Source organism: Biomphalaria glabrata, chromosome 1 (assembly GCF_947242115.1).
Source record: "Biomphalaria glabrata chromosome 1, xgBioGlab47.1, whole genome shotgun sequence".
Taxonomy (NCBI): Eukaryota; Metazoa; Mollusca; class Gastropoda; family Planorbidae; genus Biomphalaria; species Biomphalaria glabrata.
This window is the reverse complement of record NC_074711.1, coordinates 12013289-12036927: the sequence shown is the minus strand read 5'-3', so window position 1 is coordinate 12036927 and position 23639 is coordinate 12013289. Positions and strand designations below refer to the sequence as shown.

Genomic DNA, 23639 nt, shown 5'->3' with positions numbered 1-23639 from the left:
CTTCTTTCTCTCTTCAAATGTGTAGGTGTGTCTAACGACGAGTTTGTTATGGTCTATTGAATAGGCCCCCCTTCTTACCGTGGCCTGTGCTGAGAAATATTTGCTTTAGAATGAAAGTGTCGCGCTAACAGAACAAGTGTGTAAGAATACAGAAATCTTTTCTTAGCCCCAAAGATCCACAAGTGTGTTCCGAGCCATGTATTTACATACTGTGTCGAAACACTCAAGTCGGAGATTTAGCATTACTCTAAGTCTGGTTTGGTTGTTTATTATTAAGTGTTTATAGACTACCATTGGACTCGACCTGGGATATACCGTTTCAAAGTATATTGTTTAGGTAAGTTACGTGATACGTTGGTCTATATTTAGTCCAGAACTTAGTTTTAATGCAATACCTTCTCTATCTGTTTCATTCGACTTCTATTTATTCCTCGTGTGACTCAACAGGCCAATCCTTGATACACATTACAGGATCACAACTTGAACAATACTTCGTAGTCGACCTAAAAGTTGAGTCTAAGACTCTTGGAACTCTAGGCCCACGGAAGCTTACCTCCATCTGCCTGTCTGAACAAACTTTGGTCTGGGAAACATCCAAACAGATGTGAATTTTAACATCTCTATTACCCATGGTTCTTGTCCCAAGATCTTTGGGTTAGATGCGATGCCGGAGGCCAAGCACACCGGGGAAACTCCCTTATTCCTTCTCTAGATCTTATCAGCCTTGCAGGGGTTCGCCATAAACAAAAACGAACGTTGAAGAACGGCGTGTGGATAGTGATATGTTTAGTGGAACTTTCTTCCATCCAGCAAGTGCAATGGGCTTGGTTCTTAGGCACCCAACGGAGGCTCTGTTGGCTTCCATCTTGACCTAATTATCTCCTCTGAGGACACGTTTCCACCAGAGCGCCACTTTGAGGCTGAGAAGCGATGTCCGGTGGGCAAATACAAGTAGTTTTTATCTTATCTTATCTTTAAATTACAGACGTCCCTTCAAAGAAGAAGAAGAAAATTTCGTCCTACACGTATTAGCGTGTCTATTTAGTCGTGCATGTTAATTAGATATTTAAAATCTACTTAGTCTTTGTTTCTCCTGGCTGAGGCTCCAGTGTAAATAGAATACAGATACAAGATTATAGCATGACACGTCATATTGGTTACAATATATTTATCCATGATCCATGTCTGGTCTATAAGAATGAACAACTGTTACAAATCCCAAGAAAATAAATTCAGGTCTTTCAGATGTACTCTACAAACATCAGTCTGGAACCGAGCCCCAGGTTCCACATAACTCAGGAGAATTTAAGACTTAAGTTTTAAGTTGTACCACTACAATAGTATAATGTTTGACTCTATTCGTCTAAGAGACACTTCATTTAAAATATACAGAGATTATCGGTCTGGAATAAACTGCAATTAAAAGTACGTCTTACAAAACCAATTAGATCTATACCTAGATCTTATCTCTTTGTACTGATCTTAAAATTGTCTTATTGATTCAGTGATTCGGGGATTCAATGATTCAGTGATTCGGGGATTCAATGATTCAGTGATTCGGGGATTCAATGATTCAGTTGTGTTCTATAGTTCGAGTAGAAAAAGAAGTAAATTCCTCTGCATGAACACGACCCCTAACCTCTGCCCAATAAGGTCAAGTAGACAACTATCACGCAAGAGGGACTACGTTCAATACCTGAAGTGAGACATTGTCGGAATTCATTGTTCGAGACTTATTGCAGAGCTAGCAGGTTTAGTGGACAAATGTACATTGTATATTGAATGTATAGATATAAGATCTATCTATGTATATACTCTTAACGTCAACTGAAAATAAGTTTCTTAAAGGCCAATTAAAAAGGTTGTGTTATTTGTCATGAGTAAATATTATCTTACTAATTAAAAAAATGATTAAATGGTGTTTTATCAGACATAATGAATTACAGACAATTTTATGATTGGGAGGGGGAATGAGGTGTAAATAATTGTAACCATTCTAGTTCATAGTTCAATTTCATCCCCCTCCCCCTTTTTTTTTAGGATCGTTAGAAAGCATTTAGTTCCAACTTGTATAGTTTATAAAGATAATATAATAAACTCAAAACAATTAGACGATTTTCATAATCATATTATACACTTTATATCCTTTTCTTTCTAATGTATCAACTGTCTAGGCTCCAGTGCTGAAATTACATGGTGAAAAATAACAAATCAACAATGTCAGAAAAAAAGTTGATAAAGTAGTACTTTTTTTTGTTTTTTTTAAATAACAAAATGATAAATCAATAAAACACTTATTTTTAAATATAAATTTTAGAGACATAATAATAATAGACATAAATTTTTTAGTTATAATTGAATTTTCACTGCAAAATGGATAAAATGTTATGGCCTTGTTTTGTCTGCAAGAAATGTTTTTTTTAATTTGCTGGTGAAGAACAAACAATGTCAGGACATTTTCAATTTGGTTTGGGCAACTACTCTTGTTGACATGAGGGCAAAGTCTAATTACTCTTTGTGAGTACATATCAAGAATAGCGGGTAATTATCTTGATCAAAACTCTTTTCACCATAAGAAACACTCTAGATCGAGGTACACCTAAGCCTAACCTGAAGTAAAAGCCTAAAGTAGAAAGGGGCGGGGGCGACCTTTTGAGTTTTTTTTTTTTTTCGTTTTGCTATGAACCTTGCATTTTTTTCTCCTAGAGTTGAAAGCTTACGTGGGAAACATCTCTCCATTGTTACTTTTGACTTTTTGAATACATGTAAGTCTCAGGTACTTCCCCATGTCATTTTGCTCCTGAACTAAAATATAAAAGAAACATTTAAAAAATCATTAAAGTTAATCTCTCGAAGTCTAGGCTCCCGATTATCAAAAAAAAAAAAAAAAGAAGATTGAAGTAAGTCGCGGTATGAATCTCTATCTGGGATTTATTAGTTGTTGTTGTATCTTTGGGAGGTGGAGACACTTGAATTGTGTTTCTACTTGTCCCTCCTTATTGACCTCCACCTTTCACGTCTTGCTCTTATAGTTATGAAGAGTTAAGTTTTTAAAACCTAACATTTATCTTCTTAACTTATATAATACAGACGTTACTTCAAAAAAGTAGATGATTACGTCCTATGCGTCATGCATTTAGTCATGCATATTAACCAATGACTTAAATTCTGCCAAGTCTATGGTTTTCCTGGCTGGCTCAGGCAACCCATTCCATGCTCTAATAGCACTAGGGAAGAAGGAGCATTTGTACAAATTTGTCCTAGCATATGGGATGAGGAATGTGCCTTTATCTTTGTGTCTTTCAGAGTATTTTATTAAATTTTGTTTTTGTATTTGAAGATTATGGTTCAGTGTTTTATGTATAGTTGCTACTTTACTTTGAGTCTTCTGTCCTGAAGGCTTTCTAAACTTAGTGATTTTACTAAAGGTGTTACTCTGGTTAAGTGTGAATATTCGTTTGTTATGAATCTCACTGCTCTATTGTGTGTCTGTTCCAGTTTCTTAATATTATCTTGAGTTGAGGGGTCCCAAACGGAGGATGCATATTCTATTATTGGCCTAACCAAGGTTAAATAACATTTTAGTTTTATGTTCTTATTTGATTTATAGAGATTTCTTTTAATAAATCCTAATGCTTTGTTTGATTTTTTTTATAGTTTCATCAATATGTGGATTCCATGACAGTTTTTCATTTATTATAACACCTAGGTATTTTGCGTTTGTAGTCTGTGTTATTGGTTTGCCATGAATAAGATAAGTGGAATTAATTTGTTTTAGTTTTTTTGTTACTCTTAACAACTGACATTTTTCTGGGTGGAAAGACATGCTCCAATTTGATTCCCATTTCTGTAATTCATCTAATTCTCTTTGTAAAATATCTGTGTCTTGTGTTGTTTTTATTGTTCTATATATTATGCAATCGTCTGCAAATAATTTGACTTTTGTTCCTGAGGTAATGCAATTTGGTAAATCATTTATGTAAATTAAGAATAGTAGTGGACCTAAGACAGTTCCTTGAGGTACACCTGAGTTTACTGTTATCGGTTTTGATTTAGAGCCATTTATTATTACAGTTTGTTCTCTCCCTATCAGAAAATCTTTAATCCACTGATGCAATAGACCATTAATGCGGAAATATTTTAATTTTTTAAGTTTGCTAAGTTGTCAACTTTTCTCATTTGTGTACACTAGTTACCGACATTTCACTGGAATGCAAGTTTCTGCCGTGACAAAGGAGCAACATATTCTACGTCTGCTAAGCGATGACGAGTCTTCAGATTCTGCTGACGAGGCCAAACTTTACGATACAAGAAAATTAGGCAGGAAACTCAAAGACGAGCCTTGCTGCCTTGTAAGTAAACTTGGTGTTTGTAGGTAATAATACAATGTGAATGTCAACGTGTGCCCTAGCTAGTATTTCTTACAGCAATAAAATATTTAGGAATAAGCGATTTAAATAAAAGCGAAATCTTCGGATAAATTATCAATCCCAAATATCAAAAATCTACACTAGTGGTCAGCATTAAGGTTTATTAAAAGAAATTTCTATAAATCAAATAAGAACATAAAACTAAAATGTTATTTAACCTTGGTTAGGCAAATAATAGAATATGCATCCTCCGTTTGGGACCCCTCAACTCAAGAAAACATTAAGAAACTGGAATAGACACAAAATAGAGCAGTGAGATTCATAACAAACGAATATTCACATTTGACTAGAGTAACACCTTTAGTAAAATCACTAAATTTAGAAAGCCTTCAGGACAGAAGACTCAAAGTAAAGTAGCAATTATACATAAAACACTGAACCATAATCTTCAAATACAAAAACAAAATTTAATAAAATACTCTGAAACACACAAAGATAAAGGCACATTCCTCGTCCCATATGCTAGGACAAATTTGTACAAATACTCCTTCTTCCCTAGTGCTATTAGAGCATGGAATGGTTTGCCTGAGCTAGCCAGGAAAACCAGTGACTTGGCTGAATTTAAGTCTTTGGTTAATATGCATGACTAAATGCATGCCTCGTAGGACGTAATCATCTTCTTTTTTGAAGTAACGTCTGTATTATATAAGATAAGATAAGAAGACATCATAGTTCAACATTCTTCAAATCATTATTATCATAGGTGTGAGAGTCAAGCAATATATATCCATATCTATATCTATCTATCAATCAATCAATCAATTGATCTATCTATCTATCTATCTATCCATCCATCCATCCATCTATCTATCTATCTATTTATCTGTCTGTCTGTCTGTCTGGGTCTGTCTGTCTGTCTGTCTGCCTATCTATCTATCTATCTATCTATCTATCTATCTATCTATCTATCTATCTATCTATCTATCTATCTATCTATCTATCTATCTATCTACTATCTATCTATCTATCTATCTATCTATCTATATTTTATCTGTAGCTTAAAAAATAAAATACCGTTTTTGTATAAGCTAAAAGGAAATAAAACAAATGAATATTTGGATGCCTCTTTTAGAATCGTCGCTCTGTGAAGAGAATCGCCATCCCTGTCTTGACAGTGTCACTCGTGTTCTCCTTGATCGTCAATATTTTGTTGTTCAGGAGTACCTCGACTTCCGGGGCACGACCGACAGTGTGTGATGACAACTCGACAGCCGACTGTCTCGGCATCATCAGCTCCATCATGTCCAAGACTAGCCAGGACAGCAACCTTAACTCTGTCGTGACCAAGTATTTTGAGCCAGAGAAGACGGCGTCATGCTTGACTGAGTTTCCTGAGGATGGCACTGCCAGTATTTACGACAATGTCTTTGCAGACCTGACACTGGAAGAGATCGATGCTGTCTATAAGTATCTGTCAGGACAGGCTGACCTGCAAGTAAGTCCTGACACACTTTTTTTCAAAATGGGATCATACTTTTAATACAAGAATTATTAAAGGGCGTATACACAAATTTGTATGTGTTAATTTTTTAAATATAGCATAAATAGTGAAATGTTTTGGGAATCTAGTGTATTTATGCAATGTTTTGGTACAATGTGTGCTATAAAAAAGATTTATACAATGTATACTCAGATGGTATTATACAATGAATTCTGTGGAATAGATTTATAGACCCTACAATGTATGCCAATCTTTTTCTAAGTTACAGTTGTTGTTTTTTTTTAAATTCAAACACTAATTTAGTTTCGTAAATATATAATTTACCATTTTGAATAAATTCATCATTTAAAATACAAGTAATAAGAACAGTTTAATATTGATTGGAAATAATTGAACAATTCAAATAAATGACCTTTTCCCCCTAGCAACGAGACGTGATTTTGTTGTGCCCGATTTCAGTTTGTAACCAGCCCTTTCAGTCCTCATAAGTTCTTGAACTTTCTTTCTTTCAGATTGTGGGTTCCAGTAAAAAGGTGGAGGGCAGTGTTTACGGGATAGAACTTCATGTTCCTAATAAAACCAGCGCCGTGGACTATATGGAGGGCAGGGGTCCTAAGCCACGGAGAGAAGCTAGAGTCTTGATCAAACATATAAACCGCACACCACCGGTGGTTGTTGAATATGTAGTGGGGCCCTTACCAACCCCATCCTACCATTTTCGTAACCCTAGACATTATGCACTAGTCCCATACAGGTGAGTTGTGTTGATGGATAGGTTCATACACAATCATCTTTTTGGTGTGTTTTTTTTTTATATTGTCTGTCAATGTGTATGGAGTAATGGAAAGAGAGAGAGAGAGAGAGAGAGAGAGTTGAGAGAGGTGGGGGAGAGAACGGAATTTAGCTGTAATAGAAAAAAAATTAAAAAGAGAGAAAGGGAGAGAACATGTTAGAGAGAAAGTAAGAGAAATGGAGAAAATATTTTTGAGAGAAAGTAAGAGAAATGGAGAAATATGTTAGAGAGCAATAAGACAAATAGAGAGAATATTTTAGAGAGAAATTAAGGGAAATAGAGAGAATATTTTAGAGAGAAAGTAAGAGAAATAGAGAGATTATGTTAGAGAGAAAATACAGTAAAAGGGAAATTTTTTTATACAGAGAAAATAAGAGATTCAGGTTTATAGATATTTGGTTTAACAGAGAGGCAATGAGAAAGAGGGAGAGACAAAGAGAGAGAGAGGCTTAAGTCTTGATTTAACATTTAAACCGCATACCACCTGTGTTTGTTGAATATGTAGTGGGGCCCCTTCAGCCCACATCCTATCATTATTGCAAAGGGAGTTCTTTCCATTGAGCTTTTACAAATCTAATTCTTCTATTCCAGTCCAGCTGATTTTTATCTAAGCCTGTGAGCAAACAGTTTAAGTACTTCATTTCTTTATTCAATGCCCTACTAAATACAAACAAAAGTTTGAGCTGAGTGCGTATTTAAAATACATAGCCATATTTTGTTCAAACTATTTTAGCGTTTATATATTTTTAAAAATTAAAACGGTCAAATTTCTAGGAAATAAGTTAGAGCCGTTTTTGAATTTAATTTCCACGTTCCACCCCAGTGTCCAGGTTCCACCCAGTGTCCAAGTTCCACCCAGTGTCCAAGTTCCACCCAGTGTCCAGGTTCCACCCAGTGTCCAGGTTCCACCCAGTGTCCAAGTTCCACCCAGTGTCCAAGTTCCACCCAGTGTCCAAGTTCCACTCCAGTGTCCAGGTTCCACTCCAGTGTCCAGGTTCCACCCAGTGTCCAGGTTCCACCCAGTGTCCAGGTTCCACCCAGTGTCCAAGTTCCACTCAGTGTCCAAGTTCCACTCAGTGTCCAGGTTCCACCCAGTGTCCAGGTTCCACCCAGTGTCCAAGTTCCACCGAGTGTCCAGGTTCCACCCAGTGTGAGGTTCCACCAGCTAATAATAATAATAATAATCTTTATTGTCCGTAAAGAAATTTGTCTTACAATTTGTGCATTACACCAAACAAAAAACATTATAACTATAAGAAACAAAAGTGTACATTCACACCAGACTCACTCATAATTTACATGTGACAAAGTTTATATCAGATTGTTCTTATTTAATGATTTGATTGCCAGGGGAACAAAAGAAGAATGAGTAATAGATTACTTTGCTAAATGTCTGAATGTTCCTTTTCAGATATCACCCAACCTACGGCCTGAAGAATGCCTTCCATAGTCTGGTAGAAATTTTAGGCAATTCGCCAGAACTACTGAACATAATGAAAGAAAGTTTCAATGCCACTCTGGTAGACTGTGGCTCAAACTGTCTGAACATTGTGCCTCAGAAGACCAGCTCTGCCTACTCCGAGCGCACGTTGATTCTCTTGTATCTGACGTACAAGATTGAGTTCCCAACGGTCAATCCTCTCAGTATGATCTTCCTCATGAGGGAAACAGAACCAGGTTTGTGAAATAAATAAATAATAGTATAGCGTATAAGGAATTTAAAAAACCCAACTCATATGGAAGGCTATTTATCAAGTGAAGAACTAAGGAAGAAACATCGGTGATGACGTCAGGAGGATGGTGCAGCCATTCATCAAATAACCTAATTTAGCCAGATCGTAGAAATGCCAATCAATCTTCCTACCCTGAATGCAAACATAACCATAGACTTAGAATCTATGGCGAGAGTAAGACTTAGAATATGACGGATTGATAGAGAGAGAAAGAGAGAGAGAGCAACATTATTATATTAAAAAAGTGCAGATATTCATGCTATACACCTTGCCTAAGCCGACGGCTCTTTGGTAAAAGTGTAAAGATTATGTAAAGTGAAGTAAGTATTTCTGATGATAGTTGAGTTCTTCTGTTCGCGGAATGATTCTTTGTGAATGCTAAATGAATAACGCAATAGTTTTAAATACGTAACGTAAGTATGTTTCAAAGACTCAGGTAACCCATAACGTTATATGACTGTAGAAGTTATCTGAAGAGAAAATACCCCTTTCAAACCTTGCAATCTATAGGGCAGATTATTTAAAGCTCATTTGTTTCTATGGCCGAAGGTGAACGAGGATATCCTTAGACCAGCACAACTAACAACCGCTTTCATTTTCCTCAGCTAATGTCAGGTTCCCATTAGAAGTGGGTGGACTCAAGGGCGTCATAAAAATTCCGAAATTCATAATTCCAGTTTTTTTTTTTTTTATATTCAATTCCCATGATCCGTCGGTTTGGAAGCCAATACTTTATCACACAACCACCCAAACTCCCGTGCTAATTGCAATATTTCCGATCGGAATATCACTCGAAGGTGAGTGAACTTGAAAATTGCTAAGAAAATTCTACTTACCATCAAGAGGCGGTAATGCCGCAAAGCTGCTTAGCAGACACTCTTAAGGACTACCGTAATCTTGCTTTCATTTTAGATTTTGATTTTGGCAGCTCCAGAAAATTTAAAACTAGTTTTAGACTAATTATAAAAATTTGTTTTATATTTGCTTCTTACACGACTTAATATTTCATCCGTTTACTTCTCCACGTATAAAGAGTCTGACCTAAATGCTGAGTTTAATCTAATACTGTTAACAATGGATTTTTAAATATTAATTTCCAGGAAGTGATTCGTTTAACTGTGACTCGGTGTTCTACGGAGGTCGATACTTTGATTCCATTGAGTCTTTAATCTCAGGCTATCGTCGTGGCAAGATCAAGAAGGTCAAGATGAACTTTCCAAGTCCTGCTCCAGGCGAGACTTCAATGCCATCCACCATCAACCTCAGAGGGAAAACATTTCCCAATACTTCACAGGCAGGACCAAAAGAATATGAGCCCGATGGAAAACGTTACAGGTTGACTTGGAATGATAGTAGTGACTTTAGAATTGAGTGCCAGTTCAGATTTGTGCGCTATAATATTTTACTAAATCTTAGATTAAACTGTAGATTTTAATGCTAGTTATATTTCCTAACAGAGGGATCAGACACTCATTATGAGGTAGTCTAGTTTTTCCAAAATCACTTTCTTTAGCTAACTCTTAACCTGCGTCGCTGTGACCGAATTAATGCAATAAGAAGGCTAGTCCACGTTGCCCAACCTTGAATAATTAGTGACAGTCAATATATATATAGAGTTTACAAACCTAACCCTGTATAATGTAACTTGTGTATGATGTACTGTACCGTGAAAACCTCTTTCATCTTTCATTTATTGTTTTCCCAGGGTGAAAGGTGAACACATTGAGTACATGGAGTGGAGCTTCAACTACAGAATCTCAACTGTTTCTGGACCTCAAGTTTGGGATGTCAGGTGGTCAGGGGAGAGAATCGCTTATGAAATAAGTCTTCAGGATCTTGGAGTTATCTACGGAGGAGATAACCCTGCGACATTCTACACTCATCTTTCTGATAGTGCTTTCGGTATTGGAAACAAAGTGAGTTAAAAGATCTACATAAATAAATCCTATATCATGAACTTCTGAATTCAAGAATTTAACAAAATAACAGATCATAGTCTCTATTTGCAATTTTCTTAAGAAGCCATTTACTAACACTCGGACTATTTTTTGTTTAGTAAGGTTTTAATTATATTTGGTGTTTCTTCCAATTTGAATTACGAAACATATTACATACTGTACATGTGACAAAGATCAATCCTTGACACATATGCATAAGTTAAGCATTTATTTAACCACATCAGTAGCTGCGGCTCTTTCTGTCTGTTGCCTGCTCCAGGTGTGTTCACCATCTAGAATCCAGAACCCCTCCTTTACACATACCTCCATTGGCCCTATTCTGTGCTTCCCCCCCCCCCACTGTTAGTGTCTGACAGGAAGTGCTTCATTTCAAGCTTACATAGTTCAGTGCATCTTAGAAGTGGACGACCAGCAATTCTTCTACCAGATCACCATGTCCTGTGAAAGGTGGTCCATGGTGTCCACTACTGATATCAGCACAGATGTCCTGTGAAAGGTGGTCCATGGTGTCCACTACTGATACCAGCACAGATGTCCTGTGAAAGGTGGTCCATGGTGTCCACTACTGATACCAGCACAGATGTCCTGTGAAAGGTGGTCCATGGTGTCCACTACTGATATCAGCACAGATGTCCTGTGAAAGGTGGTCCATGGTGTCCACTACTGATACCAGCACAGATGTCCTGTGAAAGGTGGTCCATGGTGTCCACTACTGATATCAGCACAGATGTCCTGTGAAAGGTGGTCCATGGTGTCCACTACTGATATCAGCACAGATGTCATGTGAAAGGTGGTCCATGGTGTCCACTACTGATACCAGCACAGATGTCATGTGAAAGGTGGTCCATGGTGTCCACTACTGATATCAGCACAGATGTCCTGTGAAAGGTGGTCCATGGTGTCCACTACTGATATCAGCACAGATGTCCTGTGAAAGGTGGTCCATGGTGTCCACTACTGATATCAGCACAGATGTCCTGTGAAAGGTGGTCCATGGTGTCCACTACTGATATCAGCACAGATGTCCTGTGAAAGGTGGTCCATGGTGTCCACTACTGATATCAGCACAGATGTCCTGTGAAAGGTGGTCCATGGTGTCCACTACTGATATCAGCACAGATGTCCTGTGAAAGGTGGTCCATGGTGTCCACTACTGATATCAGCACAGATGTCCTGTGAAAGGTGGTCCATGGTGTCCACTACTGATACCAGCACAGATGTCATGTGAAAGGTGGTCCATGGTGTCCACTACTGATACCAGCACAGATGTCCTGTGAAAGGTGGTCCATGGTGTCCACTACTGATACCAGCACAGATGTCATGTGAAAGGTGGTCCATGGTGTCCACTACTGATACCAGCACAGATGTCATGTGAAAGGTGGTCCATGGTGTCCACTACTGATACCAGCACAGATGTCCTGTGAAAGGTGGTCCATGGTGTCCACTACTGATACCAGCACAGATGTCATGTGAAAGGTGGTCCATGGTGTCCACTACTGATATCAGCACAGATGTCCTGTGAAAGGTGGTCCATGGTGTCCACTACTGATACCAGCACAGATGTCCTGTGAAAGGTGGTCCATGGTGTCCACTACTGATATCAGCACAGATGTCCTGTGAAAGGTGGTCCATGGTGTCCACTACTGATATCAGCACAGATGTCCTGTGAAAGGTGGTCCATGGTGTCTACTACTGATATCAGCACAGATGTCCTGTGAAAGGTGGTCCATGGTGTCCACTACTGATATCAGCACAGATGTCCTGTGAAAGGTGGTCCATGGTGTCCACTACTGATATCAGCACAGATGTCCTGTGAAAGGTGGTCCATGGTGTCTACTACTGATATCAGCACAGATGTCCTGTGAAAGGTGGTCCATGGTGTCCACTACTGATATCAGCACAGATGTCCTGTGAAAGGTGGTCCATGGTGTCCACTACTGATATCAGCACAGATGTCCTGTGAAAGGTGGTCCATGGTGTCTACTACTGATATCAGCACAGATGTCCTGTGAAAGGTGGTCCATGGTGTCCACTACTGATACCAGCACAGATGTCATGTGAAAGGTGGTCCATGGTGTCCACTACTGATATCAGCACAGATGTCCTGTGAAAGGTGGTCCATGGTGTCCACTACTGATACCAGCACAGATGTCCTGTGAAAGGTGGTCCATGGTGTCCACTACTGATATCAGCACAGATGTCCTGTGAAAGGTGGTCCATGGTGTCCACTACTGATATCAGCACAGATGTCCTGTGAAAGGTGGTCCATGGTGTCTACTACTGATATCAGCACAGATGTCCTGTGAAAGGTGGTCCATGGTGTCCATTACTGATATCAGCACAGATGTCCTGTGAAACGTGGTCCATGGTGTCCACTACTGATATCAGCACAGATGTCCTGTGAAAGGTGGTCCATGGTGTCTACTACTGATATCAGCACAGATGTCCTGTGAAAGGTGGTCCATGGTGTCTACTACTGATATCAGCACAGATGTCATGTGAAAGGTGGTCCATGGTGTCCACTACTGATATCAGCACAGATGTCATGTGAAAGGTGGTCCATGGTGTCCACTACTGATACCAGCACAGATGTCCTGTGAAAGGTGGTCCATGGTGTCCACTACTGATATCAGCACAGATGTCCAGTGAAAGGTGGTCCATGGTGTCCACTACTGATACCAGCACAGATGTCCTGACAGCCAGCCTTTGCGCATGATCTTCGAGGTGCTGATTTTAACTTACCACTTTATTTTTAGGATGCAACTAAAACATTGAGTATATAAAATCTGAAATCCTATATGGTTGTGATAGTTGAGCACCAGATGCTGAGGCTGATTGAAGATTTCAAAGATTTGAGAGCAAATGCTACAGTAAACTGTTAGGTATCAAGATATCAGGGAAATATAAAATTGTTTTGTTTTTTTTTACTAGTCAACACATTAGCTTGCAAAAAGGAAGAACCTATCAATACTGTGATGAGACCGAACTGAGTTTGGTCAGATTGTAAGGCATGGCTCACTGTCAAAACTCATCCTTCATGGCACATTGAGCAAGAAGAAGGGAAGATCCAAAGAAAAGTTGCGCTGGAACACGTGAAAGAATGAACCGGACTCTCTCATATTTTGTTAAGGCAATCTGCTGCCTCGCTTTGTTTGCATTTAGAGATTGGTCGATGATTGCGCCTTTTGTTTAGAGGATATCTACACCTACATATTTTCTAATTGTTGTCTACTCATAGTTTTAAAATGTTTCCACAGGCGTATGGCCTGATGCCGGGAGTAGATTGCCCAGAGCACGCCACATTTCAGCCACTCTATGTCTTTGATGAGCTTGAAAACAAGGCCGTCACCCGCACCCACGCGTTTTGTGTGTTTGAACACAACACCGGGGTGCCTTTAAGACGTCACAACTCAAACGATGACGTATCCGGAAAGTGAGTACACGTCATGTTTTGTTTTTCTATCAGTTGATGTCGGGCAGAACTGAACATTTATATTAATTGCTTTCATGCAGCGCATTTCATGCGTATAATACGTCTGCTTCTTGAACTAAGGGACAGTCGAAGGCGTTGATGGACCTCATTCACCAATCGTAAACAAATAACATTTAGCCACGTGATTCTCTATATCTTCTATACATATTATGTAATCCATAAAGATTGTCACGTGATACGTATTTTTCATTGATTTATTAATATTATGACATGGCTAAATGTGTTTATTTACAATTGGTGAATGAGGTCCATTCAATTCGCCTTGTATTTTATAAAGCACATTAATTGAATCTTTGATAACATGGAAAGGTGTAAGTCCATTTATCTCATACAAATATACATAAAACTATAATGAAACCAGACGTAGATATTATTATGGTAATCACTAGCTTTGCAGTCCATATTGTGTTAACAAAAATCTAACGGGGGATGAAGTGTATTATTGAGTGGTAAAGCACTTAGATTTCGAATCAAGTGGTCTCGGGATTGAATCTTGGTTTTAATTCCTTTTTTTTTTTTGTTGGACGCCCCTGAATTCACCCAACTCATGGGTACCAATTGAAATGGTCATGTAGAGTTGTGCATCGCACTTGGACCCCTAAGGCCAGCAAAAGCAAACAAGAGCTCCCTTCTACTGGACTAAATGAATGGCGCACACCTGGCATCTGGCGGGGGGTTAGACTCGGGGTTAAACTCGAAGTTTAGTTTTGCGTTCACTTCCGGTGGACACGGACACTCCGGACTCGCAGACTAGAGACGAGACCACAGGCGCACCACCGGCACCCCCGCCATTTTCCTTTGATCTACCAGGCTAACCGTGCGGGACACGCCATTTATGTAGCGACCCCTGAGGGACGGCGCCTGGACGTTGACAGATCGCTGTGGCCATATGGGTTTGGGCACCTGACATCAGTCAGGTAAAGCGTGACCTCAATGTCGAAGTTGCCGGGTAAAGGCGGTTGTCGCTGTGGTAGTATGGGTTTGGGTACATGACATTAGTCAGGTAAAGCGTGACCTCAATGTCGAAGTTGCCGGGTAAAGGCGGTTGTCACTGTACTGGCCACATCACACCCTTGATACGAGTCTCTCATACAAATAGATGACCTTTACATCATTCGCCCTATAGGTTGACATTTCTAAAGAGGTTTCGTTACTTTTTAAGAGATCAAACGATAAAAAAAAAAAGCAAAGGCGGGAACTTGTTCAATCGTAAACAAATATTCATTTAAGTAAAATACACGTGTTTGTAACTCGTCTCAATAATGTGTTCACAACATGCTCAACATGTGTACATTGTTTACTCATTCAGTGTATAACAGCCATGCAAAAATAAAACAAAAAAAACAACAACATTGCTTTTGATTCAAGAGTTGTAATATGCCTTACACTTTTACACAGACTCGTTTCCACGTCACAGATCTGCGCCGTCTGCCGTCAGCCCCTCTATAACGATTTGTCTGGGTCGCACTCTCTCAATATGTCCTTAACTGCTGTGAAGCAAAAAACAACAACACAAAAAACAACAACACAAAAAACAACAACACAAAAAACAACAACACAAAAAAACAACCACACAAAAAACAACCACACAAAAAAACAACAACACAAAAAAACAACAACACAAAAAAACAACAACACAAAAAAACAACAACACAAAAAAACAACAACACAAAAAACAACAACACAAAAAAACAACCACACAAAAAAACAACACAAAAAAACAACAACACAAAAAAAACAACAACACAAAAAAACAACAACACAAAAAAAACAACAACACAAAAAAACAACAACACAAAAAAACAACAACACAAAAAAACAACAACACAAAAAAAACAACAACACAAAAAAACAACAACACAAAAAAACAACAACACAAAAAAACAACAACACAAAAAAAAACAATAACAAAAGACTCTTTTTTTCTACCATGGTCTCTCAAACTAGCTAATATTATATTAGGAAAATAAACTTTGTTTCCTTTCATATTGTCTCCAGGAGTTATGGTGGTCTGGTAGACCGTGTCCTGGTGGTCAGAACGATTATTGTGGAGTTTAATTACGATTATATCTTCGACATCATTTTCCACCAAAATGGCGCCGTGGAGATCAAGACTTACGCTTCCGGTTTCCTAATGTCCCACTCGTTTCAAAATGGCGATGACAAATTCGGTTTTAGGTAAGTAAACCATAAATATAATCAGGAAATTTCATTTATATAATTTCGTTGCAGCAGCCAAAAAAAATAAATAAATTACATAATTTAGTATCTACAATAGTGTAAATATATTGCAATGTATTTGTATGAGAGGGAGAAAGAGTGTGTGTGTGAAAGAGAGTGTGTGTGTGCGAAAAAGTGTGTGTGTGAGCGAGGATGGTGTGTTAAAGAGTATGTGTGTGTGGGTGAGAGTGTATGTGTGAGAGACAGAGAGTGTGAATGTGATTGTGTGTGTGAGAGAGTGTGTGTGTAAAAGACAGCGTGAGAGAGAGAGTGTGTGTGCGAGAGAATGTGAGAGAGAGTTTGTGAGAGAGAGTGTGTGTGAGAAAGAGTGTGTGTGTGTGAGAGAGAATGTGTGAAAGAGTGTGTGAGAGCGAGTGTGTGTGAGAGTGTGTAAAAGAGAGCGTGTGTGAGAGTGTGTGTGAAAAAGAGCGTGTGTGAGAGAGTGTGTGTGAGAGCGATTGTGTGAGAGAGCGTGTGTGGGAGTGTGTGTAAAAAAGGGCGTGTGTGAGAACGAATGTGTGTGTGAGAGCGAGTGTGTGTCTAACGAGAGACAGTGTGCGCCTGTGTGAGTGAGCGAGTGTGTATGTGTGTGTGTGTCTGTGTTGTGTGTGTGTGTGAGAGAGAGAGAGAGAGAGAGAATGTTGTCCTTCTCTACTACTACATTGATTTATTTCAGAGTCGCAGAAAACATTGTTGGTTCTATTCATCATCATTTGTTTCACTTTAAAATTGACCTTGACATCAAAGGTCAAATTAACCGCTACGAGACCCTTGACCTGACCTTGGACGAGAGGAAGTGGCCTTGGCACAAATCGGGGCAAGAAACTTTCCAGCAGCTGTCGTTCAGTCACACGTTAAAAGCAACAGAGTTGCAGGCTGTGTACAGATACAACTTCTCGACGCCCAAATATCACATCGTCTACAACAACCAGGAGAGGAACAAATTTGGGGCTCACAGGGCCTACAGGTCAGTTTAGGGACTGGAGAAATACAGGATACTTGTACATTTTTACATTCCGTCATATAACAGCGAGTGAGTTGAGGGCAATATGAATATAGATGAACGTATTATTGGGAACCTCTTGATCAGCATAATGACTTAGTACATGCAGTTGTAACAAGTGGCTATCTTGAGTCAGAATAGTGACTTAGTATATGCAGTTCTAACAAGTGGCTCTGTTGAGTCAGCATAATGACTTAGTATATCCAGTTGTAACTAGTGGCTATCTTGAGTCAGCATAATGACTTAGTATATCCAGTTGTAACTAGTGGCTATCTTGAGTCAGAATAGTGACTTAGTATATCCAGTTCTAACAAGTGGCTCTGTTGAGTCAGCATAATGACTTAGTATATGCAGTTCTAACAAGTGGCTCTGTTGAGTCAGCATAATGACTTAGTATACCCAGTTCTAACAAGTGGCTCTGTTGAGTCAGCATAATGACTTAGTATATGCAGTTCTAACAAGTGGCTCTGTGGAGTCAGCATAATGACTTAGTATATTCAGTTCTAACAAGTGGGTCTGTGGAGTCAGCATAATGACTTAGTATATCCAGTTCTAACAAGTGGCTCTGTTGAGTCAGCATAATGACTTAGTATATCCAGTTCTAACAAGTGGGTCTGTGGAGTCAGCATAATGACTTAGTATATCCAGTTGTAACAAGTGGCTCTGTTGAGTCTGCATAATGACTTAGTATATCCAGTTGTAACTAGTGGCTATCTTGAGTCAGAATAGTGACTTAGTATATCCAGTTCTAACAAGTGGCTCTGTTGAGTCAGCATAATGACTTAGTATATGCAGTTCTAACAAGTGGCTCTGTGGAGTCAGCATAATGACTTAGTATATTCAGTTCTAACAAGTGGGTCTGTGGAGTCAGCATAATGACTTAGTATATCCAGTTCTAACAAGTGGCTCTGTTGAGTCAGCATAATGACTTAGTATATCCAGTTCTAACAAGTGGGTCTGTGGAGTCAGCATAATGACTTAGTATATCCAGTTGTAACAAGTGGCTCTGTTGAGTCTGCATAATGACTTAGTATATCCAGTTGTAACTACTGGCTATCTTGAGTCAGAATAGTGACTTAGTATATCCAGTTCTAACAAGTGGCTCTGTTGAGTCAGCATAATGACTTAGTATATGCAGTTCTAACAAGTGGCTCTGTGGAGTCAGCATAATGACTTAGTATATTCAGTTCTAACAAGTGGGTCTGTGGAGTAAGCATAATGACTTAGTATATCCAGTTCTAACAAGTGGCTCTGTTGAGTCAGCATAATGACTTAGTATATCCAGTTCTAACAAGTGGGTCTGTGGAGTCAGCATAATGACTTAGTATATCCAGTTCTAACAAGTGGCTCTGTGGAGTCAGCATAATGACTTAGTATATCCAGTTCTAACAAGTGGCTCTGTTGAGTCTGCATAATGACTTAGTATATCCAGTTCTAACAAGTGGCTCTGTGGAGTCAGCATAATGACTTAGTATATACAGTTGTAACAAGTGGCTCTGTTGAGTCAGCATAATAACTTAGTATATCCAGTTGTAACAAGTGGCTATCTTGAGTCAGAATAGTGACTTAGTATATCCAGTTCTAACAAGTGGCTCTGTTGAGTCAGCATAATGACTTAGTATATGCAGTTCTAACAAGTGGCTCTGTGGAGTCAGCATAATGACTTAGTATATTCAGTTCTAACAAGTGGGTCTGTGGAGTCAGCATAATGACTTAGTATATCCAGTTCTAACAAGTGGGTCTGTGGAGTCAGCATAATGACTTAGTATATCCAGTTCTAACAAGTGGCTCTGTGGAGTCAGCATAATGACTTAGTATATCCAGTTCTAACAAGTGGCTCTGTTGAGTCTGCATAATGACTTAGTATATCCAGTTCTAACAAGTGGCTCTGTTGAGTCTGCATAATGACTTAGTATATCCAGTTCTAACAAGTGGCTCTGTTGAGTCAGCATAATGACTTAGTATATCCAGTTCTAGCAAGTGGCTCTGTTGAGTCAGCATAATGACTTAGTATATCCAGTTCTAACAAGTTGCTCTGTTGAGTCAGCATAATGACTTAGAATGTACAGTTCTAAAAAGTGGCTCTGTTGAGACAGCATAATGACTTAGTATATCCAGTTCTAACAAGTGGCTCTGTTGAGTCAGCATAATGACTTAGTATATCCAGTTCTAACAAGTGGCTCTGTTGAGTCAGCATAATGACTTAGTATATCCAGTTCTAACAAGTGGCTCTGTTGAGTCAGCATAATGACTTAGTATGTACAGTTCTAACAAGTGGCTCTGTTGAGTCAGCATAATGACTTAGTATGTACAGTTCTAACAAGTGGCTCTGTTGAGTCAGAATAGTGACTTAGTATATCCAGTTCTAACAAGTGGCTCTGCTGAGTCAGAATAATGACTTAGTATATCCAGTTGTAACAAGTGGCTCTGTTGAGTCAGAATAATGACTTAGTATATGCAGTTCTAACAAGTGGCTCTGTTGAGTCAGAATAGTGACTTAGTATGTACAGTTCTAAAAAGTGGCTCTGTTGAGTCAGCATAATGACTTAGTATATCCAGTTCTAACAAGTGGCTCTGTTGAGTCAGTATGATGACTTAGTATATCCAGTTGTAACAAGTGGCTCTGTTGAGTCAGAATAATGACTTAGTATATCCAGTTCTAACAAGTGGCTCTGTTGAGTCAGAATAATGACTTAGTATATACAGTTCTAACAAGTGGCTCTGTGGAGTCAGCATTAGAACTGAAGAGTTAATCACGTTAAAGATGACCTATTAATTACCAAAGTAATAGTGAGGGCAAAGGGCATTTTAATTGACTTTTTAAAAAAGAAGGATTGCAAGTAAGCGAATCGTCAAATGCAAGTGGCCGCCCATTAAAATCTCTTTTTTTTTTGTAGGATGAACTAAGTATCTAATTTTTAGAACTATACAAAACAAGATATTTTATTTTAAAAAGATATTCAAGTGAACTTCAAAGAAGATAAATACATAAATAAAACTAAGCAGCATTTAATTGCCATTTCCAATTCAAGACTTTAACTTTCTTTTTTTTTTTTGCCTATTTAAAAAATGTATTCTAATACAAGAGTGTGTAGTGAGAGTCTGATGCTTGCCACATGTTAATGTTAGATGTAAGAGGTAATTCAATTCAAACTCATTGCATTCGAGACTATAAAACCATGAAATAAATCCGACAACTCGTTTAGTTCAGCACTAGAACTGTGATCTTTCAAGTAAAGAGTAAAGGTATCAGTAGCGAGCATGTCTGCTGAGTGTTCTCTTCCTGCGTCATTTTGTCGTAGACAACATTCACACCTTCACTGCACCATGTAACCAATTTTGTGTAATTGTAAGACAAATTTCCATACGGACAATAAAGATTATTATAATAATCCGGCATTTATTAATTTATTTATATACTGGCGTGGTCTTCTTCTAATTAACCCATTCTGGACTGTATTTCTATATTTCTTTTCAGATTGTCTGTAGAGGGCTTTAGTAAAGTCTTATTTCCAGATGATTCGCCAGTGCTGTCTAGTAGAAAGTGGTGCAAGTACCAGATAGCCGCCACACATCGTAAAGATGAAGAAGAGTCCAGCAGCTCCATCTTCTCAATGTTTGATGGTCAGAGTCCTCACGTGGACTTTGATCGCTTTTTACAAGACGATGAAAGTTTAGTGGACCAGGTAAGTACGATTCGTTGTGATTTATATGCAGAAACTAAACTGAAACTAGTCCGTTACATTAAATAAGCTCCTTTAAAAATAAGAACACTACTTAAAATTGTATCGTCTGAACTTTTATGAAGCCCCTGAGTCCACCCATCTCTAATGGCTACCTGACTTTAGTTGGAGAAAGTAGAGGACGTTTGGTCGTTGTGCTGACCAGGTTACACCCTAGTAAACAGTAGTCCATAGAAACAGATGAGGTTTACATTAATTTCACTATAGATCGAAGGCCTGAAAGGGTGTTTTTCTTTTTACATGACTGAGGCTCACGTGACTGACATGGCTACCGCTCTTTCAGCTTGCTTGATAATCTCAGTAGAAAACAGAGAAGCTAAGAAAGACATTGGCCTACTGAACATACCTCTTGAGGCAGCTTCAAACTATGAGATCTTGCCGGATTTATCTATAGGTAGCACGAGCTATATCTTAGAGCCCCCAGGAAGTATTTAGCACTGACATATAATATCTGGACTTAAGAAAGGTCCCCAAATCGCCCCCCAAATCTCAAAAAGCGTAGGGCCTTTTCAATTCTAAATACGCCACTGTACGAAGTAGGAGATTCTGAATGCACACAGAGAATTTTGATGATACAAAAAATAGAATTGTCATTTTAATTATTTAAATAAAACAAAATATGTTCTATTTTCAGGACCTTGTGTTTTGGGTGACAGCTGGCTTCCACCACATCCCCCACACCGAGGACATCCCCAACACCCCAACAGTAGGCACCCAGGCAACAATCAGTCTGATGCCGTATAATTATTTCCCCGAATGTCCGTCCGTTGGGTCACGTGATGCGGTCCGCGCTGATGTCATCAAAGACTCAGTGGTGTTCCAGGACTATGGCCTCTCCGTTAACTCTCGATGTTTACCAAATAAATTTGACTTCTCGTATTTATTGCTAAATAAATCTCATTTATTTCCTTAACCTAAATTTGTGTTGTGTGCTGTATCAAATTTTAGAGTAAATTAAATTGATCAAAATAGTCTAGGACTAGATTGTCACTAGATCTATAATCTGTACTAGATCTAGTCTATAGTCTGCATGCATAGATGATAGACTGACTAGTTTAATAGTTAGTAGTAAAAAGTATGAAAATTATTAGACCTAGTTATTACAAATATTAGTCTTATTTATTAGATTTAGATCTATCAATATTAAATTAGTGACAGTCACAGTCACAGTGATACTGAATTATTCTGACTTACCGAAACTGAAAGTTAATGTGTATAATATTCAATTTTTTTTAACCTTTAGAATTTATCCTTGGCCTATCGTACTACGAACAATAGAGCACGATATGCTCATTTTCTTTGACTTTTTTGACTAAAAACTAATTCTAACAATTTGAATCGATAAGACGACCGCCATACATTAATAAAGAGGCCATGTCAACAAACATAGATCCACATCACAAACCTATATATATTTGTCTATGTCTATGATTATGAAACAAAGGCAAAATATTGGGAATATGGCAGTTTTGTACTTTTCAAAACGAAAGATCATAATTATATATTGGCTGAAATGTTAGTCCTAGAATTTATAGCTCAATTGCCGCCATTTTTTTTTCACATAGATATAGTACATAAAACATATTTGACTTCCCCCAAATAAAAATAACTACCTACTTCCAGTCTATATTTATTTATGTCTATGTTCACAGTCTAATAATGTCAGTTTTAATTTAAAATGAGAACTGAAAAATGCAAAAGATAAATAACAAAAAAAAATGTACTTCCGGCCCAATTTTCTAATTCTAGTTTTAAACCTAAGAAACGAAACTCATAGGCGCAACATAGCCCATTCTTTTTCTTCTCAATACCAAACATGTCTAGATCAAAGTGTTTAATACTAAACACGTCCAATTGACCCAATTGTAAAATGCCAACCAACATGAATGGTTTAAGTGTCAGATTTCAAGCCAGATGTTTACGATTAGAAACGGAAGTGAGTCAGTCGATGAGGTAATAAGACATGATCAGACCTGAATCATCCAGTCCAGTATCCGAACTGAAGTCTTGTCATGTCACACTGACACTTAAACAACCGACTACCTCCTGACTTTTGAAATTGTTAAGCAGTTGACTTTACTTTCTTTAAAACTCCCACTAATATGAAACTACCGATTTGTCAGGTGCTTAAGTCTTAGAGTTTTATTTTCCGATGCACGAAACTACCATCAGATCCAGTTGGACTAGGATCATTGAGGTTCACGTTTTACTGTCAAAAATGTTGAACTGAAGGCTCTTTGAACTGTAGGCTTGTAAGTCTGATTGATCAAACCGCTATGTCTGGAAGAGATCCATAACAATGTTTATATTTAACACTGAACAAACAAACGAAATATGGTGCACTGTGTGCTCCCCTAATAAAGAGCTTCATGTGTTGGTTACTATCAATAGTGAATAGTGGTAAAAGTGGTGTATTTTTATGAAAAAAATGCTTGCATAAGTGATTTAAAAAATTAGATTTTTCGCTTTCAGGAAAAAAAAAGTATCCGTTGCATCAGAACTTTTAATGGTCTAAAATATTGTGATGTCGAATTTTCACTATCTTTTCTAGTTTACGAGATCTAAACAGGAGGAGGGACGGACGGACAGACAGGCCACACAAAACTAATAGCGTCTTTTCCCCTTTCGGGGGCCGCTAAAAAACAAACACAAAAAGAAAATACTATAAAAACAAAACCATCATTTAAGAAGAAAGTGAAGAAAAAAAAAAAAGAATGAAAAAGTCACATATGACACTTCAAATCTAATTAACTTCATCTGATTCTATGTCCAACATTTGTAACTTGTAAGTAGTATAAGTTATGAGGCTGAGATCAAGTATTTAT

General features: G+C 38.2%; 1 protein-coding gene across 2 annotated transcripts; it reads left to right on the top strand.

Moving 5' to 3' along the window:
- The first annotated feature begins 70 nt into the window (after positions 1-70).
- Positions 71-23278, top strand: LOC106052032 (putative amine oxidase [copper-containing]). 2 transcript variants are annotated; one of them, XM_056022244.1, is made up of 13 exons: positions 71-337; positions 2707-2765; positions 4193-4352; positions 5503-5865; positions 6384-6625; positions 8076-8341; positions 9498-9732; positions 10103-10313; positions 13613-13788; positions 15847-16026; positions 16745-17035; positions 20550-20757; positions 21449-23278. In XM_056022244.1, the coding sequence occupies exons 3-13, from the start codon at positions 4212-4214 to the stop codon at positions 21725-21727; spliced, it is 2592 nt and encodes an 863-aa protein (XP_055878219.1). In that variant the 5' UTR covers positions 71-337; positions 2707-2765; positions 4193-4211; the 3' UTR covers positions 21728-23278. The 2 variants fall into 2 exon arrangements, with proteins under 2 accessions (XP_055878219.1, XP_055878211.1); XM_056022236.1 differs by lacking the exon at positions 2707-2765 and having other exon boundaries at positions 72-337.
- The last annotated feature ends 361 nt before the right edge of the window (positions 23279-23639 follow it).